We start from the raw sequence: 24999 nt of genomic DNA, 5'->3' as shown, positions 1-24999 counted from the left end.
AGTAAAAAGAGTTTAGAGTTGAGAGACTTAATTACACATAAAAAGGCCTTTTCCACTAATAATTTACATTAAGATACAGTCACAACATAAAGCCTTACCTCATCAACATCCTGTATCTATTCATGTTCAGACATGCAAAGCAAAATAAATGCGAAATCGGTATTTTAGTTTAAATGTTACAAAGACAAAATTTGTTTATTGAATTAACTATATTAAAATTGTAGCCTGTTCAAAAATTTGTAAGTTCAGCATCATGTAGCTTACAAACGAGTAGGTTTGGAGAGGGAACACAAAGAATAAATAGGTCTTGAAATGTTATGTACTTTCTAAAAACCATTAGCATAAATCCAGAATAACTTTTTAACTACTGAACTGAATGACATATTCTATTTAGTTCCTGATTCAGGATTAAATAATGAGTCATTCTGTGTATAATCGTTATGGTAACTAAAAAAAACAAGATTTTTAGGACACTTTTTATTCAAAATATAAAAAAGCTAAAAAAAAATTAAAAAATTAAGCGTAAACATAAATATTTTTAGTAAATGTAATGCTATAGGGGTTTTTATACACACAATCCCTTATTACTTTATAAAGAAGGTCTGGTGAAAATTTGAATACTATAAGTATAGTACTAATGGAGTTATTCTAACTTTTGTACAATAATAACCTAAAAAACACGGTATTGGGATAATCGCAGGTGATGTAACAGGTGATTGGCAGAACTAAAATCCCCATGACAACACTAGTTTATTATTTTATATTTAGGGATGGACGAGATTGGATTTTTAGTTCGAGACGAGACGAGACGAGATTTTTTATTTCTCATAAAATTTCGAGACGAGATCGAGACGGGATTTCTCTTCTCATACACAACGGGAAATGCACGTTCAAAATGTTTACCTGATTTTGTAACATTGTTAGATGACTGTTTAAATACAAAAATAATGATAATAGGCAAGAATATTTACAATCTTTTATTAAAAAAACATCAGCATAAAATTTTTTTATTAATCACGCCTAACTTATTAAAAATGCCTACGATTAGGAAACATAGTGATATCAGTTAGGATAGAGTTCAACTTATCCTAAAATAAAATAAATCATAAAATAAAAGCAATATTAATTTTTATAAAATAGTTACTTGTTTTGACTTTTTATAGTAATAAAACATTCTTCACACTGCTTACACTTTACAAAACTTCTCAAATGTTATTAAAGTAATATTATTAAAATAATTAAAGTAATATTTACATTTAAAGAATTAATTAAATAAGAACGCCTTCAGAAAGGAAACGCAACTACAACACGCTCCTGTATTGCGGGTATTGCATTGACTTTCTGCAGGCGTTTTAAATTTTTTTATTTTTTATTCCCGTCTTGGTAAAAATCTCGGCCAAAAAGAAATCTCGTTTCGTGTAACGAGATTTAAAATTTCCCGAAATTTCGAGACTTGACCATCCCTATTTATATTATATATAAAAATACCAAAGTACTTATTTTGTTTTAAATAAATGTACCCTACTTTAAACCTTCATAATACATAATTATGATACAAAATAAAAAATGTAAATATCAGGAACAAAAAAAATAAATAGTCCAAAATTTTGTCAAATTACTGGTTGCGGCGTTTTATATTTTATTTATTTTATACTAGGAGTTGTCAGATTGGAAACATTTTTTAGGTAAATGTTCACAACTAAATAACCTATCTAAAATGCAACTTTTGGAAAATGTAAAATAAATAAAAAATATGGCCCAGAGATAGTGGCGTATCCCCTTAAGAAAAACTTAAATCATGATAACTTTGATTAGGTTAACAATAAGGAGTGAGCCTAGCACAGGAGACCTACCTGGTTGATGAGTTGTCGCCCAGTTGCGTAGAACGCGGTGAAGGCGTCACTGCGACTGTCGATCTCGGCGCGCGACTCCTGGTGTCTAGAGATCAGTGCCTCTGCACCGGCCACATCTTGTGCGAGATCCGGCGCAGTCACCTTGGCGATCATCTCGTTTATCCACGCTCTGTAAGGTCAGCAAATTCATTGTAACTATAAATTAACTCAAGTTATCTTATAAATTAAAGCAATATTAAGTCATTGTTACGAGTGTCCCCCATACCGTTTAGTATGGCAGTTTTCCTTGTTTGTGTGTATTTTGTATGTTCTTAAACTGATTCTACCAGATTTTACAGCAGACATAAGTATTGTTAAATTAATGCTAGACTCTGAAGTTTATGTGATTTATTTTGTTTTTAACTGGTCACACTACTTGATAGTGAGCCCAGTTTTAAATTTGTAGATGAACTATAATTTTTGTCTTCTATCAACCTGACAAGTGAATTCAATAGGGTCGAAAAGGACCTATAGGTAGCCTATTCTTTTACAGTAAACAGTAACCTAATCACATAACGTGATTCATACTTGGCAGAAGTGCCGTTTTTCCCTCACAGCGGTCTCGGTTACTGTGACAAGTCTAATTACCACATAGGATATGGGAAGCAGTAGAATACGTCTGAAGTGTAAAGTTTGAACTAGTCTCTTTGTGATAACTGGAGCTTATTGAAGACCTTAATTTACCGACAACCCTTGTATTTTCTTTCCAATGATTGAAGGGACTCTTTCATTTCCTAACAAAACAGAACCTGTAGCAACTACATCTTGTCTCATCATTCATTTAAACTTTCACAGCTTTACACTCACATGAGTTCTCTGTACTGGTCAAAGTACGTCTGCAGCTGCTCGGCCTGGCGCAGTTTGTCTCGTCGCTGCTCCGCCTTCTCCAACAGCTGTGTCCAAGCATCCAATGTCTCCTCGTGCTTCACCTCGATGTGATCCCTTGCATCAGGGAACAGTCCGGCCAACCGTCCCGCCTCTTCCACTACAGACTCCACCTGTATAGGCGTGAAGAGTAAGAATTTCAGTTGGAACTTTTACTTGACGAAAGAAGAAAACTATTGGCTTATTTCAAAAATTACATTTTAGTGACTTTGAAAAAGAAATTTTGAATACTGTCAGCTGTTGTATACAGTTTCACATAGTCATTAAGATATCATTCAACTGGTACTTAAGCTGGGTCTCAGAGTAGTTGATATGCTCACCTGACTATCCAAAGGTTGCATGTTTGTTTCTTAGAGTCGGTTTATAGAAGTTGTTTTACAACACACCAAAGAACAAAATGCAGTTTTTATCAATTAATTTGTCCATGAAATGCATTAATCCTATCCATTTCTATTCATTACCGTTCAACAATTTTCCATTATTATGCTGTTATAGTCAGTTTTAAATGTTCCTAAAAAAGTTTAAACTAAAATAAAATCATGGCTGAAGAATACAAATGTTCATCAGTGAATAACCTACATAACACATCTCAGCCATATTTATTTTTTAATTTAATTGGTTTAAAATTAAGTTAAATATACTTAGGATCTATCAATAAATAATTCAACTAGGTACATTGCTTGCTACCAGGTGATATATCAGCTATATCAGATATGATCATTTTTCCACACATTTTTGGTACCTATCCTGCGTGAAAGAATTGTCACATCTCACCTGTTCCTTAACAGCCGCCAAGTCAGTCTGGAAGCCGTCGTGTTTGCGCACCAACGCCTGGATAGTCTCCAGGTCCTGGCCGTAGCCCTCGGCAGATATTGAAGCATCCTTCTCCTGTATCCATGTGATGGTCTCGTCAGCTGTTCTGTCAAACACATGCACCTGCTTGGCGCCTGCTAGAGCCTGGAAAACAACATTTTTAACTTAGTATCTAGTAGCCCCATATTTCCATACATATGTTTACATATTTGACATAATAAGATCTTATCTTATCTGATCTTATCTTTACCTAGGGTTCAAATTTATCATCAACAAAATACTAACCAGTTTAATTGCAAGTGCAACATTGTCAAAGCTTGCAACACGTCATAACATGAAAACAAATAAATACATAAAACATACACAAAACATGAAACTAACAATGATAGCACTATCATGACTATCTTGTTAGTTTCTAGGTACATTCGTATGTTTTAGTATTTCTTATTTTTTTTAATTCAATCTGTGCTTGTTTTACAACATATTCTTATTCCGTGTTTTATCAATAGATGACAAAGCAAAGATTTAAGTTTTTACACTTAGAATTGAGCCGTAAGTTGATTTTCCGAGCTTAAAGGTATAAAACCAAGAGTTTACCTCCTGTCGAGCGTTGGCCAGCTCCTTGAGGTCCTCCCACAGCTGTTTGGTCTCGGCCAGCTTCAGTTGTATCAGCTGGGATTGTGGACTGCCCTCAGACACTAGAGTATGGCCAGACTGTATACAAGACAACACTCGTCCCTCGTTACCACTCAGACTACTCAGGAATGTGTCAAAGGCCTGCAAAATAGTTCATTGCTTAGATTGTTTACATCATTATTACAGTTTTGACTACAGTAGACCCTAAAGCAACCCTAGATCAACTGCTGCTCCGATTAATTCACTAGGTGTGGCGTAATCAAAAATAGAGATCAGTTTCTAGGAGTTCAGGGACTTCCATTTCCTTCCTTACTGCATAAATAACATAGAATTGTCTCCATGCTGGTCTAGTTTTGTAACGAATCACATTGGAAAATTACACAAGAAAATGAAAAGCAGGAAAATCACTGAGTATATCAAGTCAATTTTTGAGTGATGCAAATTATTAATCATGGAAATAATTGGGTTTCAGATAAATATGAGTGTGGTGTATGTCTCTCTATAGAGCAAATGTCTCTATATTTACCCATTAAGCCACAGCTTAGACTTGTCAACTGATCTCAATTTACTCAGTCATACAAGTCTCAGAGTGTTGACACTTGCCCAATAGAGATGTTTCATACCTGTATAAGAAGTTCCACATGTTCTACATCTCGGCCGTAGTCCTCGCTAGCCGCGACAGCCGTCTGGTCTCCAATCCACTCCGCCACCTCCTCAGCCTCTCGTACGAAGCGGAACACTTTGAGTGACTCCTTCAGTCGAGTCTCTCGCACCTTGGCTAGTGACTGCAGTGAATTCAGCTCTGTTTCTATCTGCGTCTGAAAACATACATTCATTTAATGTTTGACAAAAGAACTTACATATTTGGTCCTAATCAGTTCTAAATTCATGCAGAGCCCTAAACATTGAACCCTATGTTCAGAGGTGCCCATCCCCCCCAAACCCAGAGGCGCAATCCCCCCCCCCCAATTTATGCTGTCGTCTATTTAAACCTACCCTCCCCCACCAATTTATCTGACAATTTCCCCATTACCTCATAGAACGAGCATTTCAAGTATTTAGTAAACTTGGAGGTACAAAAAACAAACTTGCTGATAAGCAAAATTAAATGTTTAATAGGAAACGTCATTTAACAATACATCATTATATCTAACTTATGGTTGAATTAGCTTTTCAGAATTTGTATTGTCAGCCAACGTCTGACAACGTTTGTTGTAAACAACGTCTTCAAAACATTCAACAATATACTCGGTGAGTTACTCTACTCCAACACAGTGTACTGTAACTGTACAATATATTAGGTGGCGTTAATTTTTACAGGGCTTAAGAATTCAATTCAATCCGCATTTGAGTGCATTAATAATATTTTGGAAAAAGTATCTTGTTTCAAAATTATAGACAGAGTCTTGAAATAAAACTGACTTGTTGCTCGCCACTCCCAGGCTGCCTTCTACAAAAATCGCCGGGCAAAATACCCACAATACCAATACCTTATAATAATTGCCACCAGTACAAAAGGTTTTTGTGACGAAGTAATCTTATAATACATGTTGATAGCCCCAGGATTGTCTTTTATGAATAATAATGGTAGAAACGCATCTTGTCAGACAATCCGTTTGTACACAAAACACAAAGCGATCAGATAGGCCTATCAATTCACACGTGTATATTGCCGCGGGCAGGACTGGAAGTAAACTGAATCTGGTTATGACAGAAAGATTTGGTCACTGGATTGTCGTCTGTGTTATCAAAAGCTGATATTGGACTAATTGTAGTGACGGAGGAGAGTGTTGAAAATATAATGGGATTCGTAATTGAGTTTTCCATTCAAAATTATTGAAAATAATAACCAATTTATTTGATGGATATAAAGTGATGGTCTCAAAATTCTACAGTACTGCACGAAAGGAAATTTATTAAATACTTTGAGGAGTTTGAAATACATACATACATAAAACTGGAGACAGCACAAAATTTTTGAGCGAAAACACTCAATTAATTATGAATCTTACTAATATTATAAATGTGAAAGTTTGTGTGTTTGTTTGTTTGTTTGAAGTTCAATCACACATTAACTACTGGACGGATTGGGCTGAAATTTGGCATGATGATAGTTCACATTCCCGATTAACATGTAGGCATATTGTTATCTCAAAAATCCTTTCGGGCTCCGCCCCAGTGGCTCTGTAGTTCCCCATGTTAACCTTATGAGTATTCATATTTAAAGGGAATTAAAGAATTTAGTCAGCTGTTGCACTAAAAAAGTTGGTTCTATGATATGCAAAAGCATTAAAAAGTTATAAGATTTACCAATAGGGTGCAACACTATATTTTTTTGCATTTATGAAAACAGCTAATTTGAACTAAGCAGCAACAAAACATTGTGATACGCAATGAGAACTAACTGTCGAAGTAGGATTGTTTACAGTTATGTTTTTGTTTTTAATTGCATGAGTAATTTGTGATATTTTGAGAATTTTTAGTAATTTATTTTTCTCTATTGTTTAGGTGAAGTGGTAGAACTATGACTATGGTAGATGTGTAATACCTTTGACTATTGTAATACTATAGAATACTGTAAATTTAAAGAAATAAATGTTATCAAACTATGTCCTCCCTCATTGCAAACGCAAAGCTTGAGTATAACTGCAATAAGCATTTTATACTTATATGCCTACCCCGTACGAAGGACGGGTACTCTGCTAGTCCATTATATTTTCAACACTCTTCTCAGTCACTACAATAGTCCAATATCAGCTGTTGAAAACGCAGACGACAATCCAGAGACCACGTCGGTCCGTCATAACATGAACCTGAGATTCAGTTTACTTCCAGTCCTGCCGACGGCAATGTACACGCGTGAATTGATAGGCCTATCTGTAATAGTTTCGTGTGTTGTGTTAAATGTTTGTAACGTATTCTGACGACACCTCCAGAAGGGGATCTTTTGTAAATCCTGACGATGTTGGAGTTAAAGAACCACCAAAACATATGTAGCAAGTAAAATTTGACACTGGCATGTTAAGGATTGTATGACGAAGTGCGTATTTACCATTTTTAGAAGCAATCTTAATTACGAACGGCAAAATGTTGTTGGTGTTGATAGTGAGCTACTTAGACACATTTTTTCGGGCTGCTTATACAAAATTATACATTCATTATGACAGCTAGCAAAAAAACTCCCCCCCCCCCAAAATCCCCTCAAAAATAGTCCCCCCCAAAAATTCCTGTGGCGCAAACGCGCCACAGTACCCCCCCTCTGGGCACCCCTGCCTATGTTTATGAAGGAATTGTAGAATTTCTTCAGTTTATAACACAGTTTTAGCACAATATCTTATACAGGGTGTTTTTTTTTAAACTTGCATCTTTATTTTTGTAAAAACCGCAATAGATAGAAATATTCAGTTTGCGGGAATCTATTGACGTAGGGGGCACAATTCTTTTGAATTCAATGTTACATTCACATTCCCCCCCCCCTTTCCCCAACTTATTTTTTTTAAATAGCAAGGTACCCCTTGTGACATATCAAATGAAAGAGCATGAAAAAAGAAAATGTTTGATGAAAAAAAATTGAAAATCGGTTCATAAACATGTGAGAAATTCCCCCCCTCCCCACCCGGAACTTAATTTTTTTTTTTTATAGCAAGGTACCCCTTGTGACATATCAAATGAAAGAGCATGAAAAAAGAAAATGTTTGGTGAAAGAAAATTGAAAATCGGCTCATGAATTTGTGAGATAATCCCCCCCCCTTTTCCCCTACCCATAACTTTTTTTTAAATAGCAAGGTACCTCCCTTGTGACATATCAAATAAAAAATAAATTTCACCAAAAATTTTCTTTTTTCAAGCTCTTTCATTTGATATGTCACAAGGGGTACATATAAAGGGGTTTTGCGATAAAAAAAAATTATGTTCCGGGGAGGGGGGAGGGATATATGTCGCAAATTTATGAACCGATTTTCATTTTTTTTCATCAAACATTTTCTTTTTTCATGGTCTTTTATTTAATATGTCAGAAGGGGTACCTTGCTGTTTAAAAAAAATAAGTTGGGGGAAGGGGGAGAAACGGGGGGGAATGTGAATGTAACGTTGAATTAAAAAAAAATGGGCCCCCTACGTCAATAGTTGATTCCCGCAAACTGCATATTTCTATCTATTGCGGTTTTTACACAAATAAAGATGCAAGTTTTTAAAAAAACACCCTGTATACTAAAAAACTTTTGTAAAACTACTTTAGCTAGCCTGACCATACTACTGGACCGAATTACACACGGTTGGTACCAAATGATAGATATTTTCCTGTAGATGTGCAGAATCCCTTTATAAATTAAAATAGACTAAAAAAAGAACAAAAAGTGAATTTTAAATTTTTTTTAATTAACATGGATGCCATGTTGGTGACGAAATAACAACAAAATATAAACAGAAAATCAAAACAAATTAAAGAAATTCCAATCACATGTTTTATTTACAGCGTGGGTTTAGAATAGAGAATTTTGCACAATACATACTTTTTAGTTTTCGACCACAGGGCAAGCTCTTGTATTTATCTAATATAAAAAATAAGCCCTTGAACATATTTCATTCATAATACTTGCCTTCTGGATTGGAAATCAAACTGACATAGAATAAATATAAATTAGGAGAGATAATAAATAGAGGGATAGGATTATCCTTTTACTTTTTTGGTTACTTATGTGGGTATTTTATTTCTTATCAGGTAACATCCAAACAAGAAGGATCATAATTCTTATAAGGTATTCTCACATCTGATTTGTGGGAATAAATTTGTGAGAATTTTTGTTCTTGATTTTAGTCATCAATCAAGAACAAAAAGAACTGCAACTACAGGTTTGCATTAACAAGTACCTCAAACTAATGAAAAGAGTCAAACTAAATATTAATTATTAATTAAATTAAATATACCTGTTTCTCTCCGATTTTTTGACTGTCAAAGTGACCTCTATCCACCAGACCATGACTTAGCTTCGCCAGACGTCCGACGTTGGTCTGGAATGTGCTCAGCTCTCGCTCTATCCCCTCCAACTTCTTCAGTAGTGACTGGACCGAGTCTTCATCTTTACCAAAGTCCGAGGACGTCAACAACGGCCTCTTCTCCCTCAGCCACGTCTCTGCTTCACTCGCTTCAGCGTAAAACTGTAAAGTGTCAGCCAATTAAAATACAGTTCCAGTAATTTTTCTAACCAGTAATACTATGTGTACTTTACTTGTGGTTGGCCTGGATACAAGAAATAATTTGATATATACAATATATTTAATTGAGGGAGAAATATGTAAGATTTCTATTTTTATATCCAATTTAAGTTGGCCAAACAGTGGAGTATTGTAAAGTCAAGCATGTAGGGCTCTCAGATAACCTAACCTTCAAGAAAAAAGGACTTTTAATTTGAATTTCAACTGATGACTTACCTAGACACTGATAACAAATTCTTTTTTTTTCAACGCCAGTGGCATTTCACGTGAGAGTTACGAGATAAATGTTTAGTGGATGTGCCGGGGATTGAACCCGTCCCTCCCGCACCGAAGTCCGAGACGCTAACCACTAGGCTAGCAACACAACCAATTCTTTCTATCGTATACAATTTTGTGGAGAGAGTACACTGCTTTAGAAAACTGCACATTGGAAAAACTTATATTGAATACATAAATGATCAGTACATATATTATTTCATATCGTCAGTAATTATACTAATTATTTCCCACAATCAGTTTACAGGTCTTATGCCTACATTTTGAAGTACTGGGGATCAGACAGTATTTCTAGTTCAACTTATTCTCAACCAACCTTCTGTGACAGTCCTACACTAGAACAAAACGTCTACATTATAGACTTTTAATTTCTCTGGCAAGCTTACTTAACTTGTGACCCTAACTAAAGACAAGACTGTGTTTACCATCTGGGATTCCACGGCATCCAACAGTCGTAGCCGCCTCACACTCGCCAGATCTCGAATGTGCACCAGTCGCTCTTGCAGTTCGTTGATGCTAGCCTCGATGCGAGGAGAGGCAAAATGTCCACTGCGCACCATTTGCTGGGCTCTGCTGGCCAACGCTGCTACGACAGGCTCTCTTGAGGCTATTTCTGCTTCCAACACCTGAGCAGAAGGGTTAAGATGAGTTGACAAAAGTTGTGTTACCAATAATAGATTGGAGATCCTTTATTCAATAGGAAAAATAACGTTGACAATAAAAATCTATAAGGCTCAGGGGAGATTGTTCTTAAGGAATACAAAGATTTTTAAAGGTTGCATATTTATATACATATCTGATGCTTATCATATGTAAGTAAGTATAGGTTTGAAATTAACTTCAGCTGTAAGGAAAGGTCAAAACCATTTTGCTAGTCCAATTAAATGTGTAAAATGGTTCTGGAAATCGAAAAAAGCCACCAACTTGATGTTTCTTCTGCAGACTCTGTACAGCGTTGAGACTGTTGCCGAGGTCCGTGGAGGCAGCCAGAGGCTCCTTCTCAGCCAGCCATGCCAGCTCGTCGTCTGCATCTCGTAGGAACTGATGCAGCAACAGAGCATCCTCCAGGTTGTCTCTGCGAATCTGCATTGGTTCCTGCAGCGACTGGTACCTGTAATAGATACAGAGTTGTCAAACTAGTCCTTCCAATGTGACACACAAAGGGTTTAGGTTTTCAGTATTGTTGTGTTAGCATGGGAAGCGAATGTGAAATAGTTCATCCTGGCACAAGAATCCAAAAGATTTAAAACTGTGCAAAATGATTAGAATATTTCACTGAGCTAAGAACATGTTTAAACAAGGAAGTTTTGAGTTAGAAAGGAATATGTCTTCTATTTTTATGTATGATGACATGTTTCTTCTTTTTGCCTGGTTAAAATATTTAGGTTGTATTTTTCCACCACGGGTTAAGTGTAAGAAAGAGACCTAGGGCCTAACTTGAACTGTATAAACATAATATAATGCTTAATTTGATTCATTTAATTATTAAAATTTAAATTTTCCGAATTTGTTAACGTGTGATGATGACATATCAAAAGACATTGCTAACTCTCGTCACCGGAAGGAGTAGTATGTCCTGTGGAATTAGTAATTGAGGCAGTTTTAGACAAAGTTAGGGAAGGGTTCAAAATGCTTCCTCGCTCTTGAGGTATCAACCATAAACTATCAACGCTCAACTAAGGGTGTGCGATGCAGCATATTCTTTTCGATTCGATGCATCGATGCGATTCAAAGAATTTCGATTCGAATCGATGCGATTCGATTCGATGCAGCACGGCATAATTTTCTTCAAAAATTAAATACAACATGTGTTTCTGTAATGGATCCTTTACCTTAAAAAAGTTAAAGTAAAAAATGTACTAAATAAAATTATGAACAAGAGGATAGTTGCTGACCTAACCTCATTAATGGACACTGCTAATTTTATGGTTTGCCTAAGGAAATTCACCCTTCACTAACAATTAGAATAAGCCTATATCAATAAAGCAATCGTTAAGTTTATTATTATTGACCTGTATTAAATAAAATAGAGTTTATTTTATGATGTACAGGTAGTATTGTTACTTAGTTTTCACATTTATATTTGTTGGCTTTCAATACTTTTGGTTCATTCTTAAATCAGCATGAACCAAAAAAGTTGATAATCAGTAATTACTACTACAATCGGATCTTAGGCTGGATCCGGTTTTAATGGATCCGATTTTATTTATACTAGGGATGGTCGAGATTGGATTTTTAGTTCGAGACGAGACGAGACGAGATTTTTTATTTCTCATAAAATTTCGAGACGGGATTTCCCTTCTCATACACAACGGGAAATACACGTTCAAAAATTTTACCTGATTTTGTAACATTGTTAGATGACTGTTTAAATAAAAAAATAATGATAATAGGCAAGAATATTTACAATCTTTTATTAAAAAACATCAGAATAACATTTTTTTATTAATCACGCCTAAGTTATTAAAAATGCCTACGATTAGGAAACATAGTGATATCAGTTAGGATAGAGTTAAACTTATCCTAAAATAAAATAATTCATAAAATAAAAGCAATATTAATTTTTATAAAATAGTTGGTACTTGTTTTGACTTTTTATAGTAATAAAACATTCCTCACGCTGCTTACACAACAAAACTTCTCAAATGTTATTAAAGTAATATTATTAAAATAATTAAAGCAATATTTACATTTAAAGAATTAATTCAATAAGAACGCCTTCGCAAAGGAAACGCAACTACAACACGCTCCTGTATTGCGGGTATTGCATTGACTTTCTGCAGGCGTTTTTAATTTTTTTTATTCTCGTCTTGATAAAAATCTCGGCCAAAAAGAAATCTCATCTCGTGTAACGAGATTTAAAATTTCCCGAAATTTCGAGACTTGACCATCCCTAATTTATACAATTAACACTAAATGGGCGAGTATTCGAGATTTTGAGTTCGAGTAGAGTACGGCCTTGAAACTCAATTGTAAGATCAATATTTGTTGAAATGTAACTTGTGTTAGAATAAAATGATGGATAATTTGTATTACTGTAGATTCTACAGTCATACAAACAAATATAGAAATAAGCAAGAGGTAGTTGTCTTGTCCTAACCTATTGTTATAGCTGTCACGACAGAATAGGTCAACTCAAAGCAGTCGCCGGCGACTGACTGGCAATGGTATACTGACTTGACACAGAATAGAATGACATGATCGGTAGTGATTTTGTTTTAGAGTAGGCCTAGTGTTTCACAATAGAAAATTTCACTACTGAACTGTTACCTAAGCAATAAATTTATGTTTATAAAAGTCAGAATAGAAACACTATAAAGGCAAAACAATAGAAGGGAGGCAGGCGTTGTGCAATGACCTCGAAATGAGCTGAATAGTAACATTGAGTAGGGGGTTGGAAGGGGGGGAAGGGAAGGGTGAGACCTTTGAGCTATATTTAGACTAGACTTTCACCACTTCCCAAATGGCTGGGTATGGGGATTACAATACAGTAGCAGGTTTTTTCCTTGCCTGGTTTGACTTTTGTCTTTTTGTGTAGGAGATTTGAATAATCAAAAATATAATTTGAATTGACCACAATTATTTAGCATTGATAATACAATTTGCAAGGGACCAGGAGGAAATAGAACAAAACACTAAAATTAATAGAATAACACACAAAGTAAACAAGAAATTAAATACAGAACATCCAAAACCAGTTTCCTCCCCCTCTTCTCTCTCAGTCTCACCACCACCCCTCCCCCCCTGAGCCGGGAGGCCCAGCACTTTGTCCTTGAAACACCCTAGCCTCTGAAACAATAAACCCTTACACCTGCGTTGCTGTTTTGACAACAGGGTTATGAATGTGTTCACTATTTTTCATTTTCCAGAATTAACTATCAATTATTATTATTTGCAAGTTACAAATAGGAAACTACATGACATTATGGTATTCAATTACCCATGTATTATCAAAAATGTATAATTCATTACTTATTTTGATAATAAAAAGCATTCATTACAGCACGCAGCACTTATTGATATATATATATATATATAATCATCAAAGTATCTGTTACTTTATACAAAATAAAATAGGTACAAAATTGTGTGGCCAGTCAAACTTTATAAACAAACATTTTATTCTATAAAATACAGATGGTATATAGGGGTTGGTTTAAAGGAAATAAAATACAAAACAGATTAATTATTTTGATAAACGATAGAAAGGTTATGGGATTGATTGAACTAAAATAACCACAGGGAATCTTAATTAGAAAAGTCGTCAACCACAATCTGTTCAGTACATCGCTAGAGAGAGAGGGGGAGAGAGAGAGATAGCAGATAAGGGCGTTTGATAGGGAATATGAAAAAGTAAACAAACAAGGAACAACGACGCGACAATACTCGTTTATAGCCTTATTGTCTCGACCACTACATTTGCACACGTGACCACTTTTTGTTTCTTCCTTATCTTTCATCCGTCCCAAAATGGAATTCCTGAAATAGTTTGTTGGTATAATCTTCCTTCACACACAAGGCGCAGAGCTCAGTGCGTACTGTAGGTTGCCACGGCAACCGTGTGTCGTCATTAGCGACTTAGCCAATCACGCACGCGCACTGCGTTGTAGATTACGATACGAATAACCCTCTGACTTCGATGTTGTAATTGAATCGAATTTTTCTAATGATGCGTAATGCAGGGATGAAACTGAACATCTAGACAAGTTTAGGTTATTGATTTTGTTCTAAAAATAAAAATAATACATTTAAAGGTCTGACTTATTGATACAGACATTTTTTAGTATAATTTCGTGTTGAGGACACTCGCACGCCGGTTGTCTGAGACTGAATTCTGACCGTCTGACATCTTGAAATGTAGATTGTATTGTGTTGTGCAATATCATCTGCCTGCAGAGAGAACAGCTGAAAATAACCTTTAGCTGTTTTGAACTAAATAGTGTACTAAGTTGGTTACTAAAGTTGTTAGCGTGATTACTAAACCAATAGATATCAAATAAATAAATGTTAAATAAAATATCTATCCATCCCTGTCGGCTGTCGGTATCGGCGAAATCGGGCGAAATCGATGTTTGGCAATCGATTCTTGATACCGATATTCCTAGTATCGGCAATGTCCGAGTATCGGTGGTAGCGATAATTGACACTTCCCTATCTAAAACTCATTTTAGAGTCCTAAATTAGTTTTAAATATGCATCGGGACGTAATCGTTGCATCGGGAGTTAACCGCTGCATCGGTCTTTTTCGATGCATCGAGGCCAAATCGATGCATCGTGATTTCGATGCATGCTGAATTGAATCGCGATTCGATGCATCGAATCGAATCGAAATTTCGATTCATTTTCGATGCATCGCACACCCCTACGCTCAACCAATAAACTCTATGGATAAATAGAGAAAACTTCTACAAGTGACAGACCTCTTGACAACAGCGTGGGCGCGGTCCTGTATCTCCTCCTTCATAAAGTGGTTGGACCGCTGGAACGCTGCCGCAGTGTCTTGCAGCTGCGTGCACTGCTCGCCATGGCTAGTCACGTCATGTTCCAGCAGCGAGTGTCGCTTCAGCAGGTTCATGGTGCTCGCCAGGTCCTTGCCATGGTCCTCCGACTGCAGCTGACTCTCCACCTCATCTGTCCAACTCTCCAATTCCTCCAGTGTCCGTGTGAACAGCAGCGCCTTCGGACAACACACAAATGAACTACAGATCTCGGTGATGCAACGTTTGTACAAATTTTAGAATATCTTTTTCAATTTGAATATTATTGGGGGAATGACTTGCACAGTTGTATGTAAAAAAACATTGGCTTAGGAGGCCCAAGTTCAAATTTCACAAATCATTCTTGGCAGATTGCTGAGTGAATCGGTGATTTGAAGCCGATTTTGCTGTAGGTCCACCGATGTAAAAAATATGAGTAAGAATTGTCTCTGTATTGGAGTTATTCGTATAATAACAACAGTATGGATGGAAAAGCAGGGTTGTAAAAGACTCCCTGGACGGCCAAAAAGAAATGGAATGATTAAAAATCCAAAAATATGAACATTTGGAGAGCTGATAACATAAAAAAACGTAGGCTTGGAAAAAGTATAGGAAGTTAGTTTATTAGGTCAAATATTCTCTTGGGTATGTTTGGGCATGGGGGTATGAGTAAGTCAGTTAATTCGTGTCAATTAGAACTACCATCAGACTACCATCTTCAGGACTGTATATTGTGGGCATTGTGGCTAAATAAGCAATTGAATAAATATTACTTAAGCGGCTTTTACGTTTGAATAACCACATAAGAAACAAGTAGAACACTCCTAATCAGGGATTCGATTTAAAAGTACCATGAACCTTAAACAGAAAATATTTTGAAGGTTCAAACAGTTAAAAAACCTCGCTGTCATCATTCTGATTTCTTATACTACTTATTTACTAATTTCTTTTGTAAAAGGTTGTGTACTATAGCAAGCTGATTAACGTAAATGGACCTAGAGTTCACCCCTTCCCGTCAAGCAATGTTACCTGTGGCAGGATTACAGGGATGGTGGAATATGAAAGAAACAAAAGTTTCTGTTCCCGCTAGTTCCATCCCTTACATTCTTCATCACCAGCATTTCTACCAACTTCACTAAATCTACACAGAGACATACCTGGTAGGCGTCATTCAGCCTCTCCCTCTTGAGCAAGCTAGCCTCCTGCAGGGCTCTCCACTCCGCCTCCAGGTCGTCTAGCCTCGCTTGTATCTCCAGCCCTGCAAAGTGTCCAGCACCAATCAGAGCCTCTCCTTCGCTGGTCACCGCCCCCACCCGTCCTCTGTTGGCGGCCAACTCTGACTCGAACGCGGCGTGCTTCTGCATCTTACTCTGCAGATTTGTTGGATCTCTGTAGTTCTCGTCGTTAGCTATCTGCTGTTTTTGAAGCAACCACGCCTCGACCTGGAAATAAAATACATGTTTCAAAATCCTTATTCACATTTGTACACGTTGCCACAAATAGTGTGAGTTAAAACATAAAATATCAATCTATTAAAAAAAAAAAAAAAACGGAAAAAATGGAGTTGTATATTAAGCACCAGTTACAGAAAACACAATATGATAATCTTTTGAAAAAAAAAGAAAAAACACATTCAGCAATGCCGAACTCCAAAAGTTTAAAGTCAGGGCTTTACAGTACCAAATTACTTACTGCTACTTACTAGTTAAAGTTTTAATGGTACCAAATTATAAGGCAGTAAACCTTAAAAACATACAATCCAAGATAAAAATTAGGTGTTTTATGAGGACGACTGTAGCAGCCCAGCGGATTTGTGTGTAAGAAACGTTTCCGACAGCCACAAGAAACTGACCTCATACATGTTGCGCAGGAACTGATGCAGTTGGCGAGACTGGTGTAGTTTGTTGCGACGAGCGGCTGCAGATTCCTTCAGTCTGTCTCGGCGTGCAGTCACAGCCTAAACAAGACAAACATTTAGACCGGTTGAAAACTACCAGTAAATTCCCCCCTAGTCCAGTCTCGGTTTGTTCGGCATCTGGATAGTTTGGCTAGCCTCAAAAATATGTCATAATCCTGTTTTTTTTTTTTTTTTATCAAGCACTAGTTCCCAAAAGAAATACAATATTGCTGCCTTTACTTTGATAATATATAGTTTAATAAACTCTTAGATTTACAGACATATTTTCAAAAGATATTTTTTAGGTAGAAGAATTAATTAACAAACATAATTTTTTTTCTATAATACCTGCAGAAAGTGCATTGCTGTAAAATGTAATTTTAATTTATAAAGTAGTTGAATAGCAGCAATCCGCACAGAGTACGGTTGCGTAGTCATGCAAGGATCTTGTCCCAAGCCAGACTAGAGGGGATCTACTTTAACTCAAACTGGGACTACTATTTTCGTTTGTCCATTTTTTTATTAATTTTTTTTTATTGATGACATTTTATTAGTTATCAACATGGTTGGTTGTCCAGTATTTACCTGTAGCCTTTGGGTGATGGCAGCACTGTCATAGTGGTGAGCCGCTAGCAACTCCGTCCCAAACTTCTCCAACTCTTCTATCTTGCCCATCTGCGCCAGGACCGTCTTCTCAAAGGCTTCGTGCTTTCTAAGCAGGACCTCCACTCCGGACAACGACTCCTGGAAATTTGTAATGTGTTTTGAACATTCTAGTTGGGTTTATAAATATGCATTTGATAATTGGGTTACATTTCACTAGTGAAATTAGACAAAATGGGTTTGACTTCACAAAACGCCTAGTTAGAATTTTTTGTTATAATTATTGCAAATATGCCTACACTCTAACCAAATAATTCTTAACCTAACACATAGTATGGATTTTAGACTTTCCTGAATGGTCAGAGATATATCCTGATCATTCACTTTAAGCCCAGAAACGATTTGTCATTGAGCTACAAGTTAATTATGCCATCTATCAAAAGATTGATGTTAGATGGTAACAGGAAGAGGGTTTGGACTGTTCCTTGCAAAACATAAAAAAATATTACATTTTTGTACAAGACACATATTAAAAATAATATATAAAATAAACCTTAACTATTTAGGTCAGGAAATTCTTAATTCAACCACTACCCAAAACTAAACTATCTTTAGTTTTTCAATATTTTTTCACATCATTACCACTCTGCGTAGTGGTCACATTGTTGACACAAAAAGCATGGAAACATTTAAGCATGAGGCACCAAACAGGGGGGGTACAAAAACCCATATGACGAGCAAAAATAGCCCAAGGTAATCACTTAATCAGCCAATCAATGTTACAGCATCAGATAGCTCTGTGTACCAGTCTCACAATTATTTCAGTTGCAAAGTCACTATTTAGGTATTAACACACACCAGACATCAGTGAAGGTTTTTTACATTAATAATGTATATTTTGTCCAGAGTGTCTGGTCTTCCAAGCACTCCTCTCATTTTAGGTTGCTACGTTTAAATAGTCATCCAGCAGCAGAAGCATCTGATGTAAAATTTATCCGAGTGCTGTGCAAGATACCGCTGCCACATACAAACCAGCAGATTAAGACAACCTAAATACAGGCATCGAAGTAGGCCTATTAAGACACTCACCCCAAGGTCGTCATTGTTGAGGAATGCCTCCTTGGCTGCGAGCCAGCTGTCCGCCTGGTCAGCCTGCTCTCGGAACTGCTGTAGTTGTAGAGCTTGAGTCAGCCGACTGCGCCTCTCGTCCCAAGCACCAGCCAGGCGACGCCGCAGCTCCTCCAGGCGCCCCAGCTCTTCCTCAGGTGCAGGTGTCAGGCGAAGACCAGCCTCCTTCAGCGCCTTGAATGTCTCTTGTCGTCCGTCAATCTCCGCCTGGTCAAACATCAAATTGAGGATTACAAGTTTGTTTGCTATGCATATCCCAATTGAAGATAAATATTGGATAAACAGAAAATCTTTAGTAAATTTGAGAGGAAGAATGTAGTTTTTGAAAGAGTAAAGTAGAAGCTTTACTTAAGGAGAGCAACTCTGTGTCAACCTGCTACTGTATCTGTAGATCACCGGACTTCGGTCGCCAAGGTCCTAGGTTCAAAATAAGCTAGTCATAAGCTAGCATTATAACTAATACTCTGTGTAGTAGCTGCAATATTTTAATTTTTTTTTTTACCAGGCTTTAGTCAGGGATTGTTTTTTTAATTCCTCCTGGCTAGACCGAGATGTCGCAACATTATAACAGTTTAGAACAGATCCATATTGGAAGAGTTTTAACCCAGGACCTTGAGGACCGAAGTCCGGTGCTCTACCATTAGACCATCTCGCTCCCCAAGAAGGAACTTAAGAAAAAAAGTATTTTTTTAGTTCACAATTGACGTTCATATATTTGAGGAATATGCATACAATTATTTTGATATCAGAGATAATCACACAAACATTCTTACTATTTTATAAAACCAAACAAATATTTGTGTTTTATAAACCTACTGATATATTACTAAGAAAATTATGAAAGTAATTCACACACAATTTGGCATATAGCAGGTACAGAAATATTTAACAGGTATTCATTTTAATGGAGTAATAGTAATATATTGCTTATTTGTTCTGCACCAAACGTATCTACTAATTACAGTCCATCCTAAACGTAGAATCATGTCACCAGTAAAAATGTCAATACTGCTGAACATACACTTATCTGCAACTGCTCGCAACAAACCAACCTTGCGCTCATTATGCAGCTCAAGCAGAGCCTCAGCTTCGGCCACGTTGTTGGGTAACTCAGACGAGGTCATCTTCTTGATGGTGTCAGCCACCCACAGATCAAGCTCCTTCAGGTCGGCCAAGAACTTGTGTCGAGTGAAGGCCGAGGTCAGCTGATCGCGTCGTCTGCTGCACAGTGTCTGCAGCTGCCTCCAGCTGTCCTGCAGCTCTGACAGCTTGCTGCGGATTGGTGTTGACATGTCCGGATACTTCTGCACCAACCGGCGACACTCCACCTCGTGTTCCTGGGTAATATCATTAAATTAATTTGAGTGTTTCTTTACTAACGTTATTTTGTTATTTTCATTTCCCACTGTAATTTTGGTAAAGCTATTTAGTGTTGTGTCAATTACAACTGTTTACTATTGCTGCAAAGAAAATGAGTAGCCACAGCTTGAGTAGGGCTAACAATTGAAGTACAAACTTAATAGAAGAAGCAAATGTGGATGTAGCAAAAAATAGGCAACAGTAGAGGCAAATTAGTCAGGCTCAAAGTTCCTTAGGTGTTAAAATTATTACAATTGTATCTTTTCTCTCCTTAGTGAAATTATCCAATTTCAGAACGTTTCAAATGCAGGATATATCTAATAGGACAAAAACTAATATTCTTTATTATAAATTACCTTAACAAAGAATGTCCTTGGGTAGGATCAACTGCATTGAGGGAATCAAAGAAAAAAAACTATCTGAGTCAAAATAACAGACATCATAAAATTATTTTTCGGTATCTCCACTTCAACTGCAGCCAATAGCTTGAGATATTTGACATGTTTACCTTGATCTTGCCTTCGATGGCAGTCATGTCGCGTTCGATGCCATCCTGTTTGCGCAGCAGGTGTTGGCAGGCCTGTAGGTCGCGGCCGGTGTCCTCCGTCGCCATGGCCACCGCCTTCTCTCCCACTCGCTGACTTGTGTCGTCGACGTCACGATTGAAGGCGTGGATCTCCAGTGCACCTGCAAGGTGTTCCCTGTACTCACCCAATGCTCCTTGCAACCCTCGCCACCTTGGGAAAACAAATTAAACTGGTTAACATTGCCTTTTTAAATGTGGATATTCAATTCTATTTCTATTGTATTTATTTTTTTACTTCACAGTCTTATCTTTATCACTCTTTTTACAAGTATATTACCCAAATGACTTAGGACTTGTTCAAATTCACAAACAGTAACAAGGTACGTAATGAGTATAAAACGATTGTGCCATACTTGTTGTTGAAGTGCTCTCTCCGTTGTTGCACAGACGCTGTGTCGCTGCGGCCCTGTCTGATCAGCTTGTCCGCCAGACTGTTGATGGCTCTTATCCTCGAGTCGTCCACTCGCATGTCGCTGTCCACGTCGTCCAGTTTACGCTGCAGTGCCAAACAATGCTCGTAGTCTCTGCCCATGTCTCCCGCTTGTACCATCATCTCCTGCAAAGTTAAGTTGGTTAGTTTCTTTTTAGGTTGAAACATTTTAGGTTTAAGTATGGAAAATATTAAGGAAATCAAATGGGGGACATTTTAGGACATAAGATTAAGATTAACATTTAACAAACTTTTCAACTAATATTATGTTATACTATAGGTACACAGCATTAATCTACAAGCAAATTTTCTATTTTTTCCAATATTTAACATTCATTTTAAATATTCAATAGGACCTTTACAAATTATTTACAAAACAAAATTGTAGAGAATGTACATCAATTAGGCAAGGTTGAAACAAGTTTCTTATGGAAGCAGACCAAACGGTTAACCCTTGTCGACAATTTGTTTGTTCAACAACTGACCTTGTCCCTGATCCAAGCCTCTATCTTGTCCACCTGGTTGTTGAACTCCAGTATATCTTGAGCCTCCTCCAGTCCCCGGCCTCTGTTGTTGCTCTCCTGTAGCAGAGAGCGCCAAGAACTCAACAGTTGCTCCAGCTGCTGTCGGATCTCACGCGACGCCTTGTGTTTTTTGCTCAGTAACATCTCACCTGCAAACATTACACCGTCACAAACAAAGGCCACAAAAACAGTGAATCATAAGAACTTGTGCAAATAAGTCATTAATGGAGGAAAAAATACCTAGAGGGATGCCTTGTGGCATCACATAAATACAATTTATTGGCAATTAGCGGGATTTTTTACCCAGGACCTCAGGCTCTGAAGCCCTGACGACTACTCACCGTTGTCTTTGATTGCAGTGATCCGCGGCTGGTTAGCTGCCAGCTCTGCTTGGAACGCTTGATGTTTCTGCAGTTTCTTTATCTTGTCTTCAAGACTGCTCACTTCACCTTTGTTGACCTCAACCTCAAGTTTCTTCTGTTTCTCACCAATCCACGATTCAGCCTAAAACAGGGGATGTTTACACATACACTATGCACACAAAGTATTTTATACACTAGTAACAGACGAACGAGTGCCGCTAAAGCGTGAATGCAACACTAGAACTCACAGGTAAGATTGAACGCATTACTTGACTAAGTCACCTAAGTACTTTAACACTCAGCACCAATGACCTATACAAAACATGTCTACCCAATGGGTTAAAGTCGATTATTTAAAATAACCCTGCAAAAAACCTATTTCAAATCAATCAATAAATAAATTACCTCGCCAACATCCCTGACAAACTGCGCGTACAAAAGCGCATCATCCAGCCGTTGTCTGCGTAGCGCGCAGAGGTCTTTGACCCGGTGGCGCCGGGCCACCACTTCCGCCATGCGCCGGGAGATGAGGTCGCTCTCAAAGTGCTGCTGAGCCAGGAGCTTGTCTCCGTGCTCCTGCAACGCCACCACCTTCTCCTCTTGAGTGGCCAGGAGCTTCTCAAATGCATCGTGCTTCTTGACGTAAGCCGACACCTCATCCACCGTCTCTCCTGCAAGTGATTTTATTAAGTAATATTTGTCAACCGGTGTCACAAGGATGATTCCATTTAAATAACTAATTTGGCTAACATTTATTAATTTGTAAATATTTTCTTTACAAAGGTTCTTTTTACATGCAGACCAGAAACTGTTTTTAGTATACATTTAAGATTAACTTAATACCTGGTTGACCAAGAATCCAGTCTATACAAAGGAGGAATTAATAAGGAAACTCATAAAGACTATTTCTACTGAGAAACTTAAATCAGAAATCAAAATTGTAAATTATGTGAACTTTGAGAACACTAATATTGTCAGTTAATTAGAGATGGTCAAGTCTCGAAATTTCGACAAATTTTTGGGAAATTTTAAATATCGTTATACGAGACAAGATTGGATTTTTAGTTCGAGACGAGACGAGATTTTTTATTTGTCATAAAATTTCCAGACGAGATCGAGACGGGATTTCCCTTCTCATACACAACGGGAAATGCACGTTCGACATTATTACCTGATTCTGTAACATTGTTAGATGACTGTTTAAAAACAAAAATAATAATAACAGAAAGAATAATTAAAATCCTTTATCATCAGCATAAAAAAATGTATATTTACTACACCTATCTTATTACGATTAAGAAACATGGTGATATCAGTTGGGGTAGAGTTAAACTTATCCTAAAATAAAATAAATCATAATATAAAAGCAATATTAGTTTATAAAATAGTTACTTGTTTTGGCTTTGTTTATGGTAGTAAAACATGCCTCACACTGCTTACACAACAAAACTTCTCAAATGATAAAATAATTAAAGTAATATTTACATATAAAGAATTAATTAAATAAGAACGCCTTTGAAAAGGAAAGGCAACTACAACGCGCTCTTGTATTACGGGTATTGCATTGACTTTCTGCTGGCGTTTTTTATTTTCTTTTTTTTGTTTTTTTTATTCTTGTTTTGAAAAAATCTCGATCAAAAAGAAATCTCGTCTCGTATCACAATATTTAAAATTTCCCAAAAATTTGTCGAAATTTCGAGACTTGACCATCTCTAATTAACTGACAATATTAGTGTTCTCAAAGTTCACATAATTTTAATTTACAATTTTGATTTCTGATTTAAGTTTCTCAGTAGAACAAGTTTATACAACCCACTACTTTCAAAAAATTTTATCTATACGTAAAAATCCAAACTTTCCAATCCATGTAGTATAATATCAATCAATTCCACTAAAAATTTTAAAAATCTAAGCTTTCAAGAAACACTAAGATTATTTTACAGTTCTAATCAGACTAATACCGTTTACTGTTTTTGTATAAAATATCACAAAAGTGCTTTCAAAAAACAATCAAATCAACATCTTTGTCTATACACCATCCTCTCAAAACTACAAGTACAATATCAAGATTGTCAAAGTCCCTTAAATAGGTTTACATGTTGTATAGAACATTTAGAAACTACCCTGCCTATACTAACCAAAGTCTATGCCAGACAAGGCCGCCTCCTGAGTGCCGCACAGGGTGTCGATTTGCTTGGCGTCTCTCAGGAAGAAGTGCAGATCAATCAGCTGATCAAGATGTACCTTCTTGTGCTGCCAGGCGCTGTGTAGACGCTGCCGCTCCTCCAACAGCTGACTGAACTTCTCTTGGATCTCCTACAAAATGTTACTGGTTAAACATTTCACACCAGTAGCAAACAGATTGTGGCCCGTCTGACCATTCATGACTTCGCAGCTAAGAATGATGTAAGGGAAAGCATTCAAACTGCAGTAAGGGGCAGGAAGATTTCTAAGTCGTTGCCCGAAGACAGCGAATCTACAGTATGTGACTATGCGAATCTATCCATGCAGTTTACAACACATTAAGCTTGACATTTCACCTCTAATAGTGAAATAAGAATGAAATCATCTTTCAGAATAAATTGAAAGTAGCAAAACTTGACACAAGCGGCTATATCTGACCTGTGAGGCATAGTGGTCGGCCTGAACCATGGTCTCTCCCAGCTCCATAACCTGTCGGAAACTCTCCTCCCTCGCCTCTATCTCCGCCTTGACTGCCTCGTGTTCTGCCTTGAGAGTCTGGGCGGAGGCTGCGTCTCGCACCTTCTCCTCTGTCAACATAGCTGCACGCAGACCACTCGCCCAGTTCATCAGGTCCCTCACCTAAACAGATAAGACAATATAGTCTTCAAACACATAAATAGAATGAAGCCGGTTTGATCCTGTCTGAGAAAAGTAAGATGCTTCTTGCCGGTTT

The 24999-nt window shown here is 37.0% G+C and overlaps 1 protein-coding gene across 4 annotated transcripts in view; it reads right to left on the bottom strand.

The window, feature by feature from the left end:
• The window catches only part of LOC128992220 (spectrin alpha chain, non-erythrocytic 1), a 125654-nt gene that overhangs the window by 12020 nt on the left and 88635 nt on the right, over positions 1-24999 (bottom strand). For all 4 annotated transcript variants that reach the window (XM_054415690.1, XM_054415687.1, XM_054415689.1 and 1 more), the window contains 21 exons: positions 24705-24905; positions 24221-24398; positions 22488-22753; positions 22062-22224; positions 21682-21869; positions 21120-21322; positions 20689-20917; positions 19874-20158; positions 18783-19028; positions 17676-17834; positions 17046-17150; positions 16351-16635; positions 15137-15393; positions 10641-10827; positions 10142-10342; positions 9153-9383; positions 4850-5044; positions 4188-4367; positions 3552-3734; positions 2700-2890; positions 1854-2022 (listed from right to left, as the gene is read on the bottom strand). In XM_054415690.1, the coding sequence (XP_054271665.1) occupies positions 1854-2022; positions 2700-2890; positions 3552-3734; positions 4188-4367; positions 4850-5044; positions 9153-9383; positions 10142-10342; positions 10641-10827; positions 15137-15393; positions 16351-16635; positions 17046-17150; positions 17676-17834; positions 18783-19028; positions 19874-20158; positions 20689-20917; positions 21120-21322; positions 21682-21869; positions 22062-22224; positions 22488-22753; positions 24221-24398; positions 24705-24905 (4302 nt within the window). The remainder of the gene's footprint in view (positions 1-1853; positions 2023-2699; positions 2891-3551; positions 3735-4187; positions 4368-4849; positions 5045-9152; positions 9384-10141; positions 10343-10640; positions 10828-15136; positions 15394-16350; positions 16636-17045; positions 17151-17675; positions 17835-18782; positions 19029-19873; positions 20159-20688; positions 20918-21119; positions 21323-21681; positions 21870-22061; positions 22225-22487; positions 22754-24220; positions 24399-24704; positions 24906-24999) is intronic.

This window comes from Macrosteles quadrilineatus, unplaced genomic scaffold (assembly GCF_028750875.1).
Source record: "Macrosteles quadrilineatus isolate MER2022 unplaced genomic scaffold, UCM_ALF_1.0 Scaffold_4__1_contigs__length_99947679, whole genome shotgun sequence".
In the NCBI taxonomy this organism is placed as follows: domain Eukaryota; kingdom Metazoa; phylum Arthropoda; class Insecta; order Hemiptera; family Cicadellidae; genus Macrosteles; species Macrosteles quadrilineatus.
Note: the sequence above shows the minus strand (reverse complement) of the source record. Positions and strands in the feature narration are given on the sequence as shown.